The sequence below is a fragment of the Notothenia rossii genome (genome assembly GCF_949606895.1).
Source record: "Notothenia rossii genome assembly, chromosome: 4".
NCBI classification, from domain to species: domain Eukaryota; kingdom Metazoa; phylum Chordata; class Actinopteri; order Perciformes; family Nototheniidae; genus Notothenia; species Notothenia rossii.
This window is the reverse complement of record NC_136902.1, coordinates 27,919,308-27,936,580: the sequence shown is the minus strand read 5'-3', so window position 1 is coordinate 27,936,580 and position 17,273 is coordinate 27,919,308. Positions and strand designations below refer to the sequence as shown.

The window sequence follows — 17,273 nt, the reverse complement described above, 5'->3', positions numbered from 1 at the left end:
GCGTGACATTAATACGAATTTCTATCGAGCAAAGACTTTTATTGTCCAATTTTCAGAAATCTCCATCTGAAGGTTTTTTTAGACTACAGAGATTTTTTAACAGCCAGTAAAGCTATTAAAAGGTTACCAGCCGTGTCATTGCAAATGAGGATTAGCCAGAAGGTATACAGCTGAACCTGAATACTAAGAATAAAATGTGAATAAGAACTGAAAACTGTCAACAAGCAATTGCTGGTTTATGACAAATGACAGATTCCTAATCTTAAATTTAAGTAGTTGTTTGATCTGATAGTTATAGGTTATTCTATGTGATGTAATTTTGAAAGTTCATATAACAGGCCTTTGGCTCAAAAGGTTTGTTGAGGGGGAATTTAGCCTTTCTTAGAGTGATTAACAAAATGTGAAGGGTTACATAGGGTTAAGAATCACAGTTGTACTAAGGATAAACTTTAAATATATTGTATATTTCAAGTGCCACTGTGAAAATACATCTTTATAATAGAAAGAGGCAAACTTTTAAGAGTACAATATGGGAAAGAAAGACACTTACAAAGAACGATATTGACTGTAAATCTGACTAGGGTTTAATAGATCAAGTTGAAACTGACTACAGTCCTGAAAGCAGAGTGATTGTTGACTGAGTTACATTTGGACATGGTTAAACTGTACACCCCAGCACGTGCACTCCGCTCTGCATCAGCCAGACAGCTCGCTGCACCCGCACTGCGAGGGGGACCCAAGTTCCCATCAGAAAAAACACGTGGGATTGCTACCCTGGCTCCAAAATGATGGAATGAGCTCCCCATTGAAATCAGGACAGCAGACAGCTTGCACATTTTCCGGCGCAGACTGAAAACTCATCTCTTTTGACTCCACTTCGAGCGATAGAATTACTAACAAAGAATTGCTAACAGAGCACTTATATACTAATAAAGGACTGGCTTATCTAAAGCCAGTTGAGTAGCACTTGAAATGTTTGGCTCTATGAAACCTGATGTACTTATATGATTATGTTTTCTTCAAGTTTGTATCTTGTTGGTCGAACGCACTTATTGTAAGTCGCTTTGGATAAAAGCGTCAGCTAAATGCAATGTAATGTAATTTGTCCGGACAGGTTATATGCCCTGGATCATAGCCAAGGCGGGATTGAGAAAGATAATAAATCAACAAGATGAAAGAACCATTGCAGTGCAGTCATTCTAGATATGTTCCTTAGCTTCAATGACAGTTCAGACCCATTGTTAGCATCAACTCTGACTCCAGTTTCAATAGTGCATGCCTGCACACAACCAAAACCTCCTAATCAGCACAACTCCCATAACCTGTTAGTCCCTGTTACTCATTTTTCTGTTTCAGTGCCTATGGTGTTTGCTGCCTTGTCCCTGACTCCAATGAAAGATTCTGCATTCAACAATATACCCACTGACAGATCTAAGCGCTTGTTGAGTAAAGTCTTGAGTTTATCACCCAGGTTCTGGTCTCCTGACATTTGTTTTATTTCTGTGTGAAATGCCTTACAGACAAGCTGCAAGTACTGACAGTGAATGTTATAGATGCATCACAATAAGAGAGGAATGCAGGAAGTATACAACGTTGAAAGGATTGGAGGAACACTGCCTTCACATGCAAAAAGGTATTCTGAGAAGGTGTATCGCGACAAAGGCTGATGTTGATATCTCAAAGGCTGGAAGAACAAAGTACAAGACAGATCTCTTTCTTTCTCTCTGTCACAATGTTTCTCTTTCCATCTATACCCCACACACAGGCAATAATGTGCATGCGTGCGGGAAAAAAGGACAGAAAAAGAAATTATCTAGGGTTGGCAGAAGTAGGAATCAAGTCAATACACACACACATAGACCTAACACCTCCTCGAGGCTCTCATCTCTCCCTACTGTCACCTCGGCAGTAGCTCTTGTGGCCCTTGAATCCCCTCGATCCCACACACACACCTACAGTATATAGATGTGTATTACGGGGTGTGCCACTTCAGTGTGTAAAGCTGTTAAGCAGCAGCTGCTTCGCTAGATGTTTGGTCCCCTTGGAGCTGAAATATTGATCAGTTCTCGGGCAAGTCAGCAGGGCCTGCACCCCACCATGCCCATGTATAATTGAAGTGTATAACTCTTAGTGTAGCATGCCAGCAGGGAGGAGGAATTAAGCCCTGAGGTAAGCTGAAGGCCTGTCTATGCTGCCCAAGCAGCTCTTTTGTCCATCAATCATTCGACTTTTAACACAGGCTGGTTTAATGGGCTCGCTACTTTTATTGTAGGAAGTGCCATGCCTTGTAAAAAGAGAATAGAAGACAGAACATAACAAGACTCAATGTAGGTTCTTGTTTTATTGCAGGACATTTATCTGGGATTCACACAGTTTAAATGAGGACACCTTGGTGCCATTCAAGTCGACTCAATATGTTAAAGGATTATTGTTATTATTTATTTTTTATGGGCAAGAAATCTTGCGAAGAGACCATTGCCAACAATCTGGTCTCAAAATACTTTGACTTCCAAGAATGTACTACAGTGATCGTGATAACGAAAGAGCATGATACCCAGTGCACATCACGGTATGGCTCATTAACAGGGTTGCCACAGTTTAAGGCTAGGGAAATGTGAAACGTTTTAAGGCCACATTGGGAATCACATTCAGACCAAAAACAAAAAGCAAAGTTGAATTAAAAAACAACATCAATGACTTATGGTGGGAGACAATTTTTCCCAAATATTTATTGAGATGGATAGTGGTGGTCTAATGGATAGTGAGGTGGGCTGAAGATAGGTTCAAATCCTGCCAGGAACACCACCACTAGTGTGCCCTTGAATAAGGCACTTAGCCCTTAGTTACTCCAGGGAGAATGTCCCTTTAATCGGTAATTGTAAGTCGCGATAAAAGCGTCAGCTAAATTAAATGTAATGTAAAGAGATATTTGACATTTCTCCATTGTTGCTAGCAAGCAGACTGACAGTCAATCTTTAAACAACAAACATATATTAACGAATGTTGATTACACTAAACATCTATTCATTAAGAATGTACATCGTCAATAAAAACAACACGCAGTATTTTCAGCCTTATCCTTCAAGATTAATAACATCTGTTTTTCCTTTTTTCATAAGAAAAATTTAAATCTACCGACATATTTGCCACAGTGTAAGGTGTTTAATTTCCTGGAAACATGTCATCCTGATAACAAAAAGGGATGTTCAAGTAATAGGATATAAAGCATTCACATCACAGGTCTTCACAAGCAATCCACAGGAAGCTGAAGGATTGACTCCATTGCCAATCCTAAACATTTTAAAAACTAAATTATTTCACAGCAAAGGGTGTAATGGTACTATGATACACATTGCGTCTCCCAGCAGAAAGTGAATCCTTGTTAATGGTTACATCACCTGCTGTTTAACCCACAGCTCAAGAAAGAGTTTAGAAAAAGTTCTGCTTTAAATGTGATGGTTAGCACCTAGCAGTAAGGTTGCATTATAACAGCAATGCTATTTAAAAGAGCCGACATTTTCAAACCAGATGTCATGCATACATTTCAAAGTAAAAATACACATTCACAGTATAGCAGGAAAGATTGTCAATAATATATGTGTGTTAAACTAACTGAGTTGGTATTTATGTCATGTCACCAACTCTCACCTTCAAAATGCAAAGATCAGGCCAAAATGTGTCAAACCTCTCTAGTTGAGGCAGTTATGAGCAACAGGAAGTCCTCTAAGTCAAATAAAATGATTCACCATCAGAGGAAACACCACCAATGCAGTATAGAGTAGTAAACTTATACACAACAGAAAAGACTCTTGTCTGTGACTTCGACAGTTTTTTTTAAAGTGCAGGATACCCGAAATGAAAAATTAAATAATTAAAAAGACTAATCTAGCTGATCAATAAATTCCTGACCTTATCTATCCCTCAAAAATGCAGAAAAGGGAAACATAGTGCTGTGCATAATCTGGAGGACACACAGAGAAGCAGTTTCATTCTCAAACCAGCTGAACTAAATGTTCAAGGTTGAATCAATGAGCCTCTTTCATCACGTTGTTTGTATTCAGCCTAGAACATCAAAAAACATATGATCAGGGAGGAACATATTCTCTGACAGTTCATTATTTTATTGTAGAGTTAAAAAAAGGAGTTGACAGGAGAGATAGTCTTGCCTTTTTAATGAACCCTGGAAAAAAGATCAGAGCTTCTTCTGGCTGAATCGACACACTTGAATAGATGTGAATCACGTGTGCGGTCATACGCGATAGACTGCTGTTAATGTAGCACACGACAAATAATCAAAAGAGAAGTTTTGCTTCAGCTGAACCAGCCTTTTTGGGAGTATGTCTCCTTTTAGAAAGCAAGCCAAAATTGGGGGTGGGGGGGTAGAGGCTTTAAACCGCGACTTCGTTACAGCACTGACAGCTTAAATGTTGTAACACATTGTATGCTTCATCGGAGGAATTTGTGCTATGCGGGATGAATGTCATGCTGCCACGTTTTCCTTACACTGAGGCCAAGTTTGTACCATCCGGGATTTTTCACTTTGAAACCAGTTTGCTCTTTGGAGAACAACTGTTCAAGAAGCAAAAGCATTGGAATCGCAAGACTGATGTTTAAATGCTTTCCCATCGGTGAGGCACTGTCTTCTTATGCTTTCCAGTTCTTTGAAGTCATGTAATAAGGCTGTGTGTGAGCGCTTGTTGGCACATAGTGTTGATGGGTTTGTTTTCAGCCCATTGTGGGGACCAAGACATCTTTGTTCGTTCTGATATGGGATTCCTTCTGTTCAAGTAGGGTTATCATGAAGGTAAGGTGTAGACGTGTGGTAAAGGTTAGGAGAGGGGACAAAAGAATAAAACGTAGAGAAATAAAATGTGCATGGGTATATTTTTCTGTTTTCTTGTTTTTTCCGTGCCATTTACGTCATGACAAACAGCATTTAGAGACCCAGAAAAACAGAGGTTGCACGGACAGGAACAAAACTTGGCCTTTTCTCCAAAGCCCTGCTGTCGGCCTGATAATGTTGCACATATGAGAAGAAACCACTGGCTCCGTGTGAAGGCAAGGAGTTCAAATGGAGTGATCACAGTGAGAGACTGTGTGCAGCTGTATGCAGCGCAACATTGCCCTCTACTGCCAACAGCTTTATTTACCTTAGACTGGAAGCTTTACCTTTAAGAACATATCCTTATAAATGTAAAAAAATCGGAGTGATGATGTAAGAAAACTAGCAACTTGTGAGAAAGTGCAAGTATTCTGGGGGATTAGGGACAAAAAAATGTATATTGAAAACACAAAAAGAGGGATTTTTTTATCAGGATGTAGAAAGAAATGGTTTCACACATACGCCAAAGCAAATGACATGAACAAAAGGGTGATTGTTTTCCTCAGTATCACAATCCAATCCAAGGAAATGAACTGCGTTTCCTATTGTGCAACAAACCAAACAGACCTAAATTCAAGCATTGGCCTTTATTTTCCGTGTGAATGTATTGCGCATTCACAAGATTTGAAAACCATTGACCAAGGATTCAAACTGTCACCAAATGTGCACTCTACTTTCAAAATAAAAGCTTATTTAGTCCTAGACTTGACAACTCAAAAACAACTCGGCACAAAAAGAAACAGGCAATGTCAATACATCTTGCATCTTCTAGGGGATAAACCTCAGAGACAAAGCGAGAAAATAGATTTCACGAGAGCGCCCTCTTTCTCTCTTTAATCACTGTGCATCTTTGCTTTTCGCCCTATATTAAAACCAATCAATCATAGGGCTGACTGTGGGTGGGTGGCCTTGCAATTTTCAACGTGCTCCTGTAACTTAGGAGAGGATCCCCCCTCTGACATTATTTAGATATCAACAGCAATTTGCCACTCATAAACACCAGCAGGAATGCGAGTGCATCGGGCCAAATCCAATAAAAAAAGCTGGTGCACCTCTCTCGGCACGGCACAAAGAGGGCAAGCCCCACTTTATCATCCTGATAGGATATGATGGGGTTTGTATTATTACCCTGGATGGATAATGGGATTTGGGTGCTCATTGGGATACCAAGTGGGTTTTTATACAGGCTATGACTATAACGGTGGATCAAAATAAGGCCATACATGGTGAGGGATTGTTCGATCAAAAGAACATCAAGCGGAGGGAAAACAGATGGTGACAAAACTGGAAATCAGTGTGTGCCATGGCTGTGACTCATTGGTGTCTCTGTTAAAAAGACTTATGCAACACTCTGCATTTATGAGCCAGATACAGCTCACTGTATTCTTTCCATTAAAGAGCGTTTCTGAAAAACATCTTGTACATCGCTGCACAGTGTAAGCAGATCAGCATCTTAAACAGGGGAGGCTGCGGAGGACCTCGGCAGTGCTCTGACGCGCTCATAAGACGGTGGGAGATTGGCCTCCAACCAGGATGTTCAGAGGCCTTCAGATGTTTGATTGAGAGAGAACACAAACATCCAGCTGTTCCCCAGATATCTGCTCAAAAATAACATAAGGTTTTGGAAGAGATGGTAATCAGGATGCTGGAAGACGTATTGTCAAGGGATGAGACCACAGAGGGGGTTGTAGTTCGCAACTGATGACCCTTTCATAAGAAACTTCTTTTTTGGCTTCGATTTTTTTAACCGAAGAAGAGTGTGACAAAAGAGGTGGGTTTATATTATTTATCACTTGAATTGAAGGGCAGAATGCCTCAAGGAAAGATGAAAAATTAAGTGAATTTGTAAAGGAAGAAGGGACCGTAAAATACTTGGTTTTCTCATTCTTTCCATTTTCCCCTTCCCACCCAGGTAGAATATGATGCTTTTATTTTGCTTTTTCATTTTTTAGATGAATGACAAGCCTAAATGGTAAATGGTTGGGGTTTTACCCGGGTCCTCCATGAGGACCAATGCACCTAAATTACAAAGAAAAAAAGCAACGTTTCTCAGAAAGATAACTAGCTGATAATGTTTTTTTTTCTTATGTTGTACGGACATTGAATGATCCTCCATTGTCAGTTTATTCAAACGAATGTGTGTTGATTTGTCAGAGCTTTTCACTTTTATTCGCTAAATCTAAGTTCGACATTCACCCGTTTATTTGTTGTCAGGGCTGTTTGGTTGCATCTATAGTTGGCTTCCTGTCCTTACTGCTACCAACACTTCAGGTACTCACAAGTTGTATTGTACATACTGTATATTATTGTTAATGGTGGTAGTAGTAGTAGTAGTAGTAGTAGTAGTAGTAGTAGTAGTAATAGTAGTAGTAGAAGTAGTATTACATCACTAGGAGGTTTTATAGGGCTAGGTATCAAACCACAATAATCTTAAAGTATTAAACAAAAAATATGCCCTTTCAAAAACTGTGTCCATGGCTTTATTTTAATTGTACATCATGAATAAAACCAAAACAATTCCATGCATTCACCATTTTGAGTAATTTATCTCTTGACAATGACGAGTAAGATGAGTATAAAACTTTAATGCAGAGTGCTGCATAAAGGGTTGTTTTAAGCCATCAACTTTTACCCACTGTAGAGAGACAGCGTGGACATGGCCGACCGGAGGCTGCTTCGCTAAACAAAAGAGATCCTATCCCTTTTGATTATCTTCATGGTCTCCTTTCAAGTTGAATGGATACCATGGCGATAATCTCATTTGTGTCATATTTCAATATCAGTGTCTCTTCCAAAGCTATAACACTATAACATTCTCTTAGCATTTTCAAGAAGTAATTGTACATTTCATCATCAAAGAATATATCACACAGTTTGACATCAAAAAATGGTTTCTCTGTTCCCTTTGGGAAATCAAGATTAAAGAGGAGAAAACGACTCCAAGAACAATGATTGTCGAGAATAAAGAAATTAAATGCAACAAAGTGAGACAGTAGACTTCAGCCCAACATTTGTCTGAAACAGCAGGCCAACTTCATTCTCATGTACTATAGAGCTATTTCAATACCAACATGCACTGTGAGTCTTGCTTCGACCACAGCAGAAATAGGGCCAAAAGGAAAGGGGATAATAACTTACAATAAATACTTCAGGAAGTACGTGGAATTAATGCTGGGCGATATGGATTATATAAAATGTCATGATAATTGTGACCAAATACCTTAATATTGATATTGATATTGCAACGATACTGCAAGAATAACTACTGTATATATTATTTTATTAAATAAATCACATACGTAAGACTTCCTTTTCTATTGGCTAGCACTTCAACACATTGCACCTGATAGGCTGTTCCTGTGTAGGTCATCTGCGGTTGACCAAACACAACAGGGCTAGCTAGCTAACCAATCAGAGGAGAATGGGCTCTGGCTTCAGACAGAGGGTGGAAAAAGGTGCTGCAGCACAGGCAGTATGAGAAAAATAAAGAGCTTTTTGAATACAGAGGCAGAAAATACAAATATGAAACCTGAAATTAGCATAATTTCACAATGAGATTTTTGATGAATAATCCTCTATAGTCTTATATCACAATATGGAAATAATATTGATATATTGTCCATCCCTACATGGAATTCAACCAAGTGCATGTCCTAAACCAGGATAATCTGATGTTTTAATAACTGGAATGTAGCCCAAAAACCCTGCTTTCAGTAATACAATCTGCTTAGCAGGGCGTGCAAAGTGATGACATTAAGAAACAGAACTTAAAGGTGACCTACCATGCAAAATGCACTTTTGTACGTCTTTTATACATGAATATGTGTCCCCGGTGTTCCAGGGAACTCACCAAGTGTCAGAAAACACAACCCTCTCTATTTTCCTACATACCCAAATCTCTTAAAAAGGGGCTGCAACGGATCTGATACAGACTGATCCAGATTTGAACACTTCTATGATGTCACAGAAGTGGCGCTACGGCTATTGGGCCAACTCCACCAATCAGGAGGAGACAGCCACGGACATTGCCGTTCGAAAGCGCTGGAGACGCTGTAGTACATATGCCAGGCCTGTAGATGGTGCTCTTCTCACAGAATCAGCCCATGAAAAGACAGTGAGCGAAATGAGGAATGACTAAAATGCATGATCTGTTTGGTATTTTGAAAAATAAAAAGTATAAATATGCCTTATATAGGTATGGTCCTACACTATATTATTCAAATATAGCATGATAGGTCCACTTTAAATCACAGCCACATCACAGGAGGAACTGAGCTTCAGGCTCAGTTGTCAGCTGAGAAGAAACTTTCTCCAAGTTGTTTCTAGAAATCCTCAGCACACCAGCTAAATGCACTTTCTAAATTCCAAGATTCAAAGCTTTGTTTTGTCTTGTAAGAATGCTAGTTGTTGGCAATGAAAATCCTAAGTACTAGGCTAGCAGCGTAGTATATGATATACTTAAGAGAAAAAGAAAAGGGAATAAGAAAGTAAAATTGTGCAATAAAAGTTGGCAATTGATTCAATGATTCAAGTTAAATGCAAGAATAAGTAAATAATGTATATGTTGGATAAAATAAGATACAACTGAATTTAGAATTAAATACGGAAGAATAATTACTGTCATTGTATAAATGTGTTGATATGTGGAGCCTATTACTGACGTATTCCGCTGGCAGTACACAGAAGACCTACAAAGAAACTGCAGCCAGTGTGATACTCAAGACTCAATGATACAAAAAAAATGTGTCTTGCAAAACGGACAAAAGTAACCCTATGGTGAAAGTCTCTACACAACTCAGCAGCGATGTTGAGGCTGATGGATGTATGTAGTTAAGTAAAATGGTCTATTTAAAATTCACTGGGCTTCTCACAGGTTTTATGTATTTGCTGTTAACAAACTGGCGCTGGATCTTAGCGGGGCTGCTGAACCAGTCGATGGTGAATGTTAAACCTATAATGGCGTTGAGCTGACAGAAGTGTTTGTTCACTTGTGTGGATGAGCAGACGACTAATGAGGCAGCATCTGTGAGCGCCTAAAAGAAGTCAGAATTACTGCTTTGGAAACCATTAGATGCTGAATTATTGTACCTGGGACATGCTGATTGCTAATCTATCAAATCTTTTTGTTCACATCTGTTCGGCGGGAGAGTGAAACTGAGTTAAAATAGCTAAATACACCAAAAAAAGCTTCCACAATGCAAGTCTGCTAGCATTCACAGTTCATTCACTCCAATGTTTTCATTAACTTCCACTATAGTACAAGTACAGTAATACTAATAGTGCAGTAATACTACTAACACATCTGTTTTACACAAAGCTTTCACTTTGATTGTTGGAGTCCCGCAACTCAGAAACAAACAGTCTTGATAAATTAACTATATGTTTAAACTTTAAAGATATGTGAGGAAATTGAAGAAATACTGAGCAGGACTTTTGACACACATGTTGAAGTATCCTTAAACAGGGTTCTGAAAGGGTTCTGAAACCAACATTTCTCCCAATGGCATGACCAACAGTGTTTGAGTACCTTGTATTGCAGCCTCTGGCTCTGAATGGATATGTGTGTGAATGGGTGAATTAGTCTGAAAAGCACTTTGAGTAGTCACAAAAGACTAGAAATGTGCTATTTAAATACAGTTGATTTACCTATAATGCCAAGTTGCCAACTTACCAATTTTCATTTATATATTTACTTATTGATCTGTTATTAATTATGTCTAACACAAAGCAAAGTAAAGATTTGTAAAGTATGGAACATTTTCTTTCTTAAAAAGTAATCTAAAACACTCATAAAATGTTGCTTCACATAAAATGGGCTCTTTGTCAACATGAAATGGTGAGAAATTGAAACTCTTTGGTAATCAATTTCAGCTGACAGCAGAACACAGTCCAATCATCAGTGCTAATTGAAAGCCTCGAGCGGAGAAGCTCTTGTGTTGGTTTTTTTAAATCATGCTTGTGCTTCATTTGTGTAATTTATGCTTGAATTGGAATTGATTTTTCTATATAATCATCAATCCACTATATAGCAATAAAACATGAGAAAGGTTTAATGAAGAGCCTACAGATCTAAATACAACTCAATCAAAGCTGTGTGTACAGGTACCTCGTTGAAGGAGATTTTGGTAGTTTTCATCTTCTGGGGTGAGCTCTTCCAAGTTTTCCCAAAGAATTGCTGATGGTTTCTATCAAAAAGGGTCACTCGCAACTGGTAGGTCACATCTTGTTCCCCCTCTGACTTCTCCTATGAGTAAAAAATAAAAGTAAACACCCACATTAAAAAAGTCACAGGTAATTCTAAAATTGTGTTTGATGCATGATTTCAGATGGCTTACACTCTTGGCAAACAGTCATACATTCGTATCACTCAATGTGTTTCTTATGTTCTTGAAACAAAGTATGATTAACTGCAGTGGTGCTTTTTTGTATTATCTTTCCTACCGAATTTACAAAAGGATACATAGCATGTTTACAATGGTGTTTTGTGTGGTCAACGTTATTAAACGGTTGGAAAAATGCAAGGTCACCTTTAATTATAAAACTTTTAGGACGGGGTTTTGCTAGTATTTTTCTGATTCGCTGTGACGTACCATTAACTACGTTAAAGGGAGATATGATATAGGCCTTTTTCATATATCTGCTTAATAATGACAGCTTAAAGTCAGACTTTGTTCGGCAAATTAAAAACTACACAGACTGTACATTCGTTTAAAAAAACAATACATTTCTGTTAAGAACATAACTTCTCCTGAAACTATAGGGAACATTTAGCGTTAGCTTTGAGCTATCACCTGCGAGAGGTGAGCAGCAGTGAGCCGGCTGAGGCTGAGCTGGAAGCCGTGGGACTCGGTGAGGTGGCTCTCCACAGCCAGCCGGACTGTCTGGCAGGGCGGAGGAACCACCCGGCTTCTTTCAAACACTTCGTTCCAGCTGGCAGCCATGGTGGTTGTTTCTTCAATGTTGACCATAGTCTATAGTTAATAGGAAAATAACACATGTAGCGTCAAAAAGGCGAATGTTATTTTTCTACATGCTAAGATTTTCAAACTCGCTGCCGCCATATTGAATTTGGTTTAAACTACTCAGAGCAGAAGGGTTAGACAAAAAAGTAATTTACTTATTTAAGACTATCTGCGAGTGAAGGCAAAAATACTTTAAATGCTTATTGAATATACGAGAAACGTTCTTATGTACCGAGGCGTGTAACACCGAAACGTAACGTCTAAAAAGTATTTGGCCATCCTCGCCTCTAATCCTTAACCTTTCATTTGGTATGTCCCATCGGTCTGCATCTGTTGCTATGGTAATGTCCACTGCTAAATGCCATACATACAGTCCACCACCAGTGCTATTTAGATTTAACTTAGTTTTTATAAATCAAATAACGCAAATTATGCACTTACTCTTTTTTTTAAACTTGAAAAAATGCTTACAATATTATTCGTAGTAGATGTAGCAGCATTGAAATTACAAAAGTTAGCCAATTACAGTATAAAGGTTTTGTGTGTGGCCCATTGTTTTGCTAAGTGTAATACAACCTACATGTATGTGAATGTGAATGATAGCCAACAAAAATGGCTTAGCAAAGTTTGGCAACATTATGTGTAGATCATAGTACAATGTTCACTAATGATTCATTTGCATTGTGCGTGTCTGCGTCAGTGGATAAATACTTTGATAAAACTGTATTCCTGCAGCTGAGTTTATCTCTGTTATAGGAACAGACGATGCTTCTATGCTCAAAATAGAGGAAAAGCCCTCAAGAGGTCAAGATTTAAAAGATTGAGGGCATCAGTAAGATGGTACCAGTTTTCTCATTGTATGGTGAGGGGCATTTTTCTGTGCTGGATTTCTGTGCTGGATTGGTGCCTGGAGTACACGAATTGTAGGGCAATGGTGGCTGACAAGACTGCAGAAGTACTTGTTTGCATGCATTTGTAACGCTACAACGCTGATAACGATATCAGATGTCCCTAGCTGGAAGGGGAAGCAAATGTGAAGAGTTCAACTTCATTAATATATTCTTGATATTTTGAACATGAACATGAAACATATTGCCTATGTTGCTTTCACATGCAACAGTAATCTTACCAGCTTGCATTTACTCAAGTATTGTACCTCAGAAAATGTACAGTAACTGTTGGGTTAACATTTCCTCCACTACACTATGGCAACATTAGAGGGCGGCAGCACACCACGCGCAGGGTAGTCAGCTTCGCGAGGAAGAAGAAGGAAGCGGTCGTTACAAACTGAAAAGAGCAGTGCAATGTTTGGACTCTTCGGGAAAAACAAACCCGTTAAAATTAGGAGTCGTAATGAAAATAAAAAGTACGGAGTTGCGGCAAAAGATGTGAAAGAGTTGCTTAAAAAAGGCTGCAAGTTATTACAGGTGAGCGCGTGCGTTTTATTCTGGTTTGTTTTTAACAGCTCTACCACTAGTTGAGTTTTATTTTCAGCGAGGAGGATATGGGTAAAAAAGAAAAGTAAACATAAAAGTGTTATAATTAAGTGTTTAAGCAGCTATATGTCTGGTTGAGGGCGCAGGGAATATAATTGCATTGTCTGTGCACGTTATTTAAGATTGTTGGTTAACTTCCTGTCATGATAGGGGCGGGTTTAGTGCAAACCAGGGTCATCTTCGCCTTGAAGAAGATATGGTGAATCGTTTCACATTACATGCAGACAACATGTTCCCGATATGTTTATCTAAATAATATTAGACACAACTGTATCCACACACAGATTATGCATCACAGGAACAAATAAACAGGCAAGAGAGAGAGGTAGCTAGCAACTGGTTAGAAAGCTATTTACAGTGCATAAACAAGTGTAATTACATGTAATTCAAGTGCAAAAATTACACAGCAGTAGACATTCCATAGTAAAGACAATTTCCAAATATGATATTACTTTAAAATTAAATGTTTGATATGAAATGTGTTTTACACAGATAATAGCCTTAATAGTTATCTTCATTCCAGACAAGCTGACACTGCCTGCCCTCCTGCAACGTAGATATCTATTTAATCACTGTGTGTCATTGATAGCTCTGTGAACAACATCTACTGAAATATAATCAACTGTTATCAATCTAGTCTAAAGAGAACCATGGGAAATAGAAAGACAAAAATGCAGATCATCTTGTTCTGAGTCTTTCACTGTTTTCCTCCAGAGATGGGTGTCACAGTTTCACCAGTGAAACCCTTTTGAATAATGGAAACAAACTGTTAACAGACAAAACTGAAATTAATTCCTGTTTTATTTGCTCTGGTCTGTACACCACTTTGGTTATTCTTTTTAACTAACTTGACTTTAACCTCTTGTGGGGAAAAAAAGGGAAAACAAATCTTACCATCGTCTTACATTTCACTTAAATCTAAAAAAGAAATTGTATTTTTTCCCCCTTTTTATACATTTCCAGTTGCCATCTTCTGGTGCACATGTCTGTTTGTATTCTGATGGGACAACAGTGACGGAGGAATTCTTCCAAACTCTGCCGGACCACACCGAACTTGTTCTCCTCTGCAGAGATCAGACGTGGAGCGGAGGTAGGGGGATCACCTTTAGGGTCATACATTTGAAAGTAATTTGTGTATAATAATGTGAGTAACAAGGTTGCGTTTGTATGAATGCCACACTCCTTCAAGAGTGACAAGATTGGAAATATATTACAAATAAAAGAGAGGACTAGTTTTGGTCTACCCATGGCACTAGCACATGGCTTGCTGATGTCCTTTCCACTGTGTCATGTGACAAACAGTTTGTTCACTTCTTCTGCCAAGCTAAAAAGGTTTCGGTAACAGGATTGCGCGCATGTTGAGGGACAACCTTCTGTGCAAAATTACTGTTATTTAAAATGTGTTTATGATTTAACAAATTGATTTTACCATTACAAGAGACAATCAATAGAATAATACCAAAAGAAGTAAATAAAAACCCTATTTTAAATGTTATATTTTACATGCAAGTTGGTCACCAGGAAGCTGGGACAAGAGAAAAGGGCAATTTTAGGGGGTGTTCGAGAGCTATTTGATATTTTAAATAATATTTTGAAACCACTTTTTCAACAACTTTATATGCATCTTGTCTCAAGACAAGTATATTTAACAACAACAAGTGCATGTTTTAGCTTTTGGGGCATGGATTATTAGATGTATTATATGGGGGACATGAAATGTCCTCCAATTCTGGAATGACCCACAATCCAGATAAATGCTTCAACTCTAAACAGTATCTGCTATCTGACCCGTGTGGTTTCAATTCCAGTTGTGTGTGACATTGGTCAGTTACTGAAGACAGACCGATATGCCGATGGCCTAATTGAAGCAGCCAAAGGGCTCCTGTTTGATGAGAAGTCTCCTCAAAGACGTAAAATCCTGACCGACCTGCTGCTCAACCTGGAGGACAGATCTGAGCTGGAAAGCAGGGAGGCGCATGAAGAATGGTTCAAAGGTACAAAGTCTGGAGACATACATGAGCAACTGGCTTCATGGGTTACATACGTCTGCCACTATTACAAAAAGAAATAAAAAATGTTATAAGAAGATGCTCTCTCATTTTGAAGGAATACCTCACCCACAAAATAATACATGACTTGATTGATACGTTGAATCCTTGAAGAAAACATTATCTTGCATTGCCTCATAGTAAAAAAAACATGTAAGCAAAAGTTTAGATGATCCGAAGTATTTAGGGGACCATTATTATTAGCTGTTGCTATTTTGAGAGCACACCAGCGATAGTTGGAGACTTTTTTTGCAGAAGTGTTCATGTGGGGTTTCATTTTAGGTGTTGATGCTCGATTCAAGACGAAGTCGGCCTACATGAAGTTCAACTGTGAGGGCAGGATACGAGGCTACATGAAGGAGGTAAAGACTCTATTAAGTCTTTTAATGGCTCTTAAGGCATATGGCATAGAAATATCCAAAATAGATGTTCTGTGACTCAGGTGCATGGGGCCACCAAAACAATACAGAAGGCTAAAGTCAGGGAAGAGTTTCTGAAAACGTCCAAAAGTCTGTCCGAAATGTTGAAGACGGCAAAGAACAACGGCTGCTACTTCGACAGGACCGAGAAGGAGCGGCTCTGTACTCGAGAAGGATGGTTCACCTGCCAGGTATTAGAGGGATATGATTCATTTCTATACATTTTTTAAAAAACTAACAAAAACATTTGAAAGCACTGAATCTGCTTCTTCACTTTTGCTTTTTCAGGGATCATATGAGCAGAAAGTGTGCCAGTCTCTCCACTCCATCAACCCGTACGGCAGCAGAGAGAGCAGGATAGTGTTCAGCACATGGAACCTGGACCACAGGTTGGACTCTAGCAGAAAAAAATGTTTTACTGTTGTGTGCAGTGAATAAAAGAGGCCTGAAATGTCTAAAACATGTATGTCGAAACGACAAGGTTAGAAAATTCTTCGTTGTAGTTCATTACATTTATCAGTCTCATGTGACCCTGATGTAGTTATGTAATAGCCAGAAGTTAGGTTTCCAGAGATTTAATTTGCATGTCAACTATTGTAAAAGTGGTGTTAAAATGGCGAACATGGATTATACTGTGTTTTCTGATATCCAATGGAGAAGATCCCATTAGCTTTTAGGCGATACTAACTTTTGTGTTGGCCTACATATATATATACCTATATGTCGTCGCCGCACCACTTTACGGCCAAATATTTATACTTTTTTTTGTCTTTTGTCCAGGATTGAAAAGAAGAGGACGATCATTCCCGCCCTGCTGGAAGCTCTTCAGAATCACAAGAGCTCCGACATCAACCTGAACTACTTCTACGGCCTGCTGTTCACCAGGGAGAACCTGAAGCTGGTGCACATCGTGTGCCACAAGAAAGGAGCGCACAACCTGCTATGTGACGCCAAGAAGATCTTTAGAAAAGCCAGTGACACAAACAAAGCAAAACAGAATGTGAAAGAGAAGAAGAGGCGCTTGGTGTGAACATTTTTACTCTTATCTTTTACGCGTTTTCATTTTTTATGAACTTTGAGGGTGTAAAGTATCACACTGATAAGACTGGCAGTCATTTGTCAGACAAAATAATTACACGCTTATTTTTAAATCATGAAAAACATTTATTATGTTCTCTGTGTTGGCACTGTGATGTAAAATGCATGGATTATCACTCAGGCAGTAAGTGGCATAAGAGTGAGGAGTGCAAGTACTGGCACCCTCAAAAACTAGATTACATTTTTAAAGTCAGGTTTAACATATCCTCCGTTTAAACGGACTAAAAACACTTCTGATAAAACTCTTTTTTTACAATGCATTTTTGTGTAGAATTCTGCCATGTTTGCAAATGTGATCCTCCTTAGGGAAAATATTTAGCTGCATTGATATCGTTTACATTTGTTATTTTACAGATGTGTTGTATGAA

At 38.7% G+C, this 17,273-nt stretch overlaps 2 protein-coding genes across 4 annotated transcripts in view; one reads left to right on the top strand and one right to left on the bottom strand.

The window, feature by feature from the left end:
• The window catches only part of nphp4 (nephronophthisis 4), a 225,068-nt gene extending 212,974 nt beyond the window's left edge, over positions 1 to 12,094 (bottom strand). The window contains exons 1-3 of one of the 2 annotated variants that reach the window (XM_079676360.1): positions 12,077 to 12,094; positions 11,674 to 11,853; positions 10,989 to 11,126 (exon numbers count right to left, since the gene is read on the bottom strand). In XM_079676360.1, coding sequence (XP_079532486.1) covers positions 10,989 to 11,126; positions 11,674 to 11,850 — 315 coding nt within the window. In that variant the 5' untranslated portion in view covers positions 11,851 to 11,853; positions 12,077 to 12,094. Of the gene's footprint in view, positions 1 to 10,988; positions 11,127 to 11,673; positions 11,956 to 12,076 lie in introns of those variants that run through there. The other variant, XM_079676361.1, reaches the window with a different exon arrangement.
• dffb (DNA fragmentation factor, beta polypeptide (caspase-activated DNase)) lies at positions 10,975 to 17,273 on the top strand. Of its 2 annotated transcripts, none has more exons than XM_079676374.1 (7): positions 10,975 to 11,093; positions 14,304 to 14,430; positions 15,149 to 15,334; positions 15,671 to 15,750; positions 15,831 to 15,998; positions 16,096 to 16,196; positions 16,588 to 17,273. In XM_079676374.1, exons 1-7 carry the CDS (start codon positions 11,061 to 11,063, stop codon positions 16,835 to 16,837), a joined length of 945 nt encoding a protein of 314 aa, XP_079532500.1. In that variant the 5' UTR covers positions 10,975 to 11,060; the 3' UTR covers positions 16,838 to 17,273. The 2 variants fall into 2 exon arrangements, with proteins under 2 accessions (XP_079532500.1, XP_079532499.1); XM_079676373.1 differs by lacking the exon at positions 10,975 to 11,093 and adding an exon at positions 13,091 to 13,271.

What these genes read in the sequence shown, in the direction of transcription:
- dffb (XM_079676373.1), top strand. Translation starts at nt 13,149, where the DNA reads ATGTTTGGACTCTTCGGGAAAAACAAACCCGTTAAAATTAGGAGTCGT. An exon ending in AGATCAGACGTGGAGCGGAG is followed by an intron (nt 14,431 to 15,148) that starts GTAGGGGGATCA and finishes TTTCAATTCCAG; the next exon opens with TTGTGTGTGACATTGGTCAG. An exon ending in GCATGAAGAATGGTTCAAAG is followed by an intron (nt 15,335 to 15,670) that starts GTACAAAGTCTG and finishes GTTTCATTTTAG; the next exon opens with GTGTTGATGCTCGATTCAAG.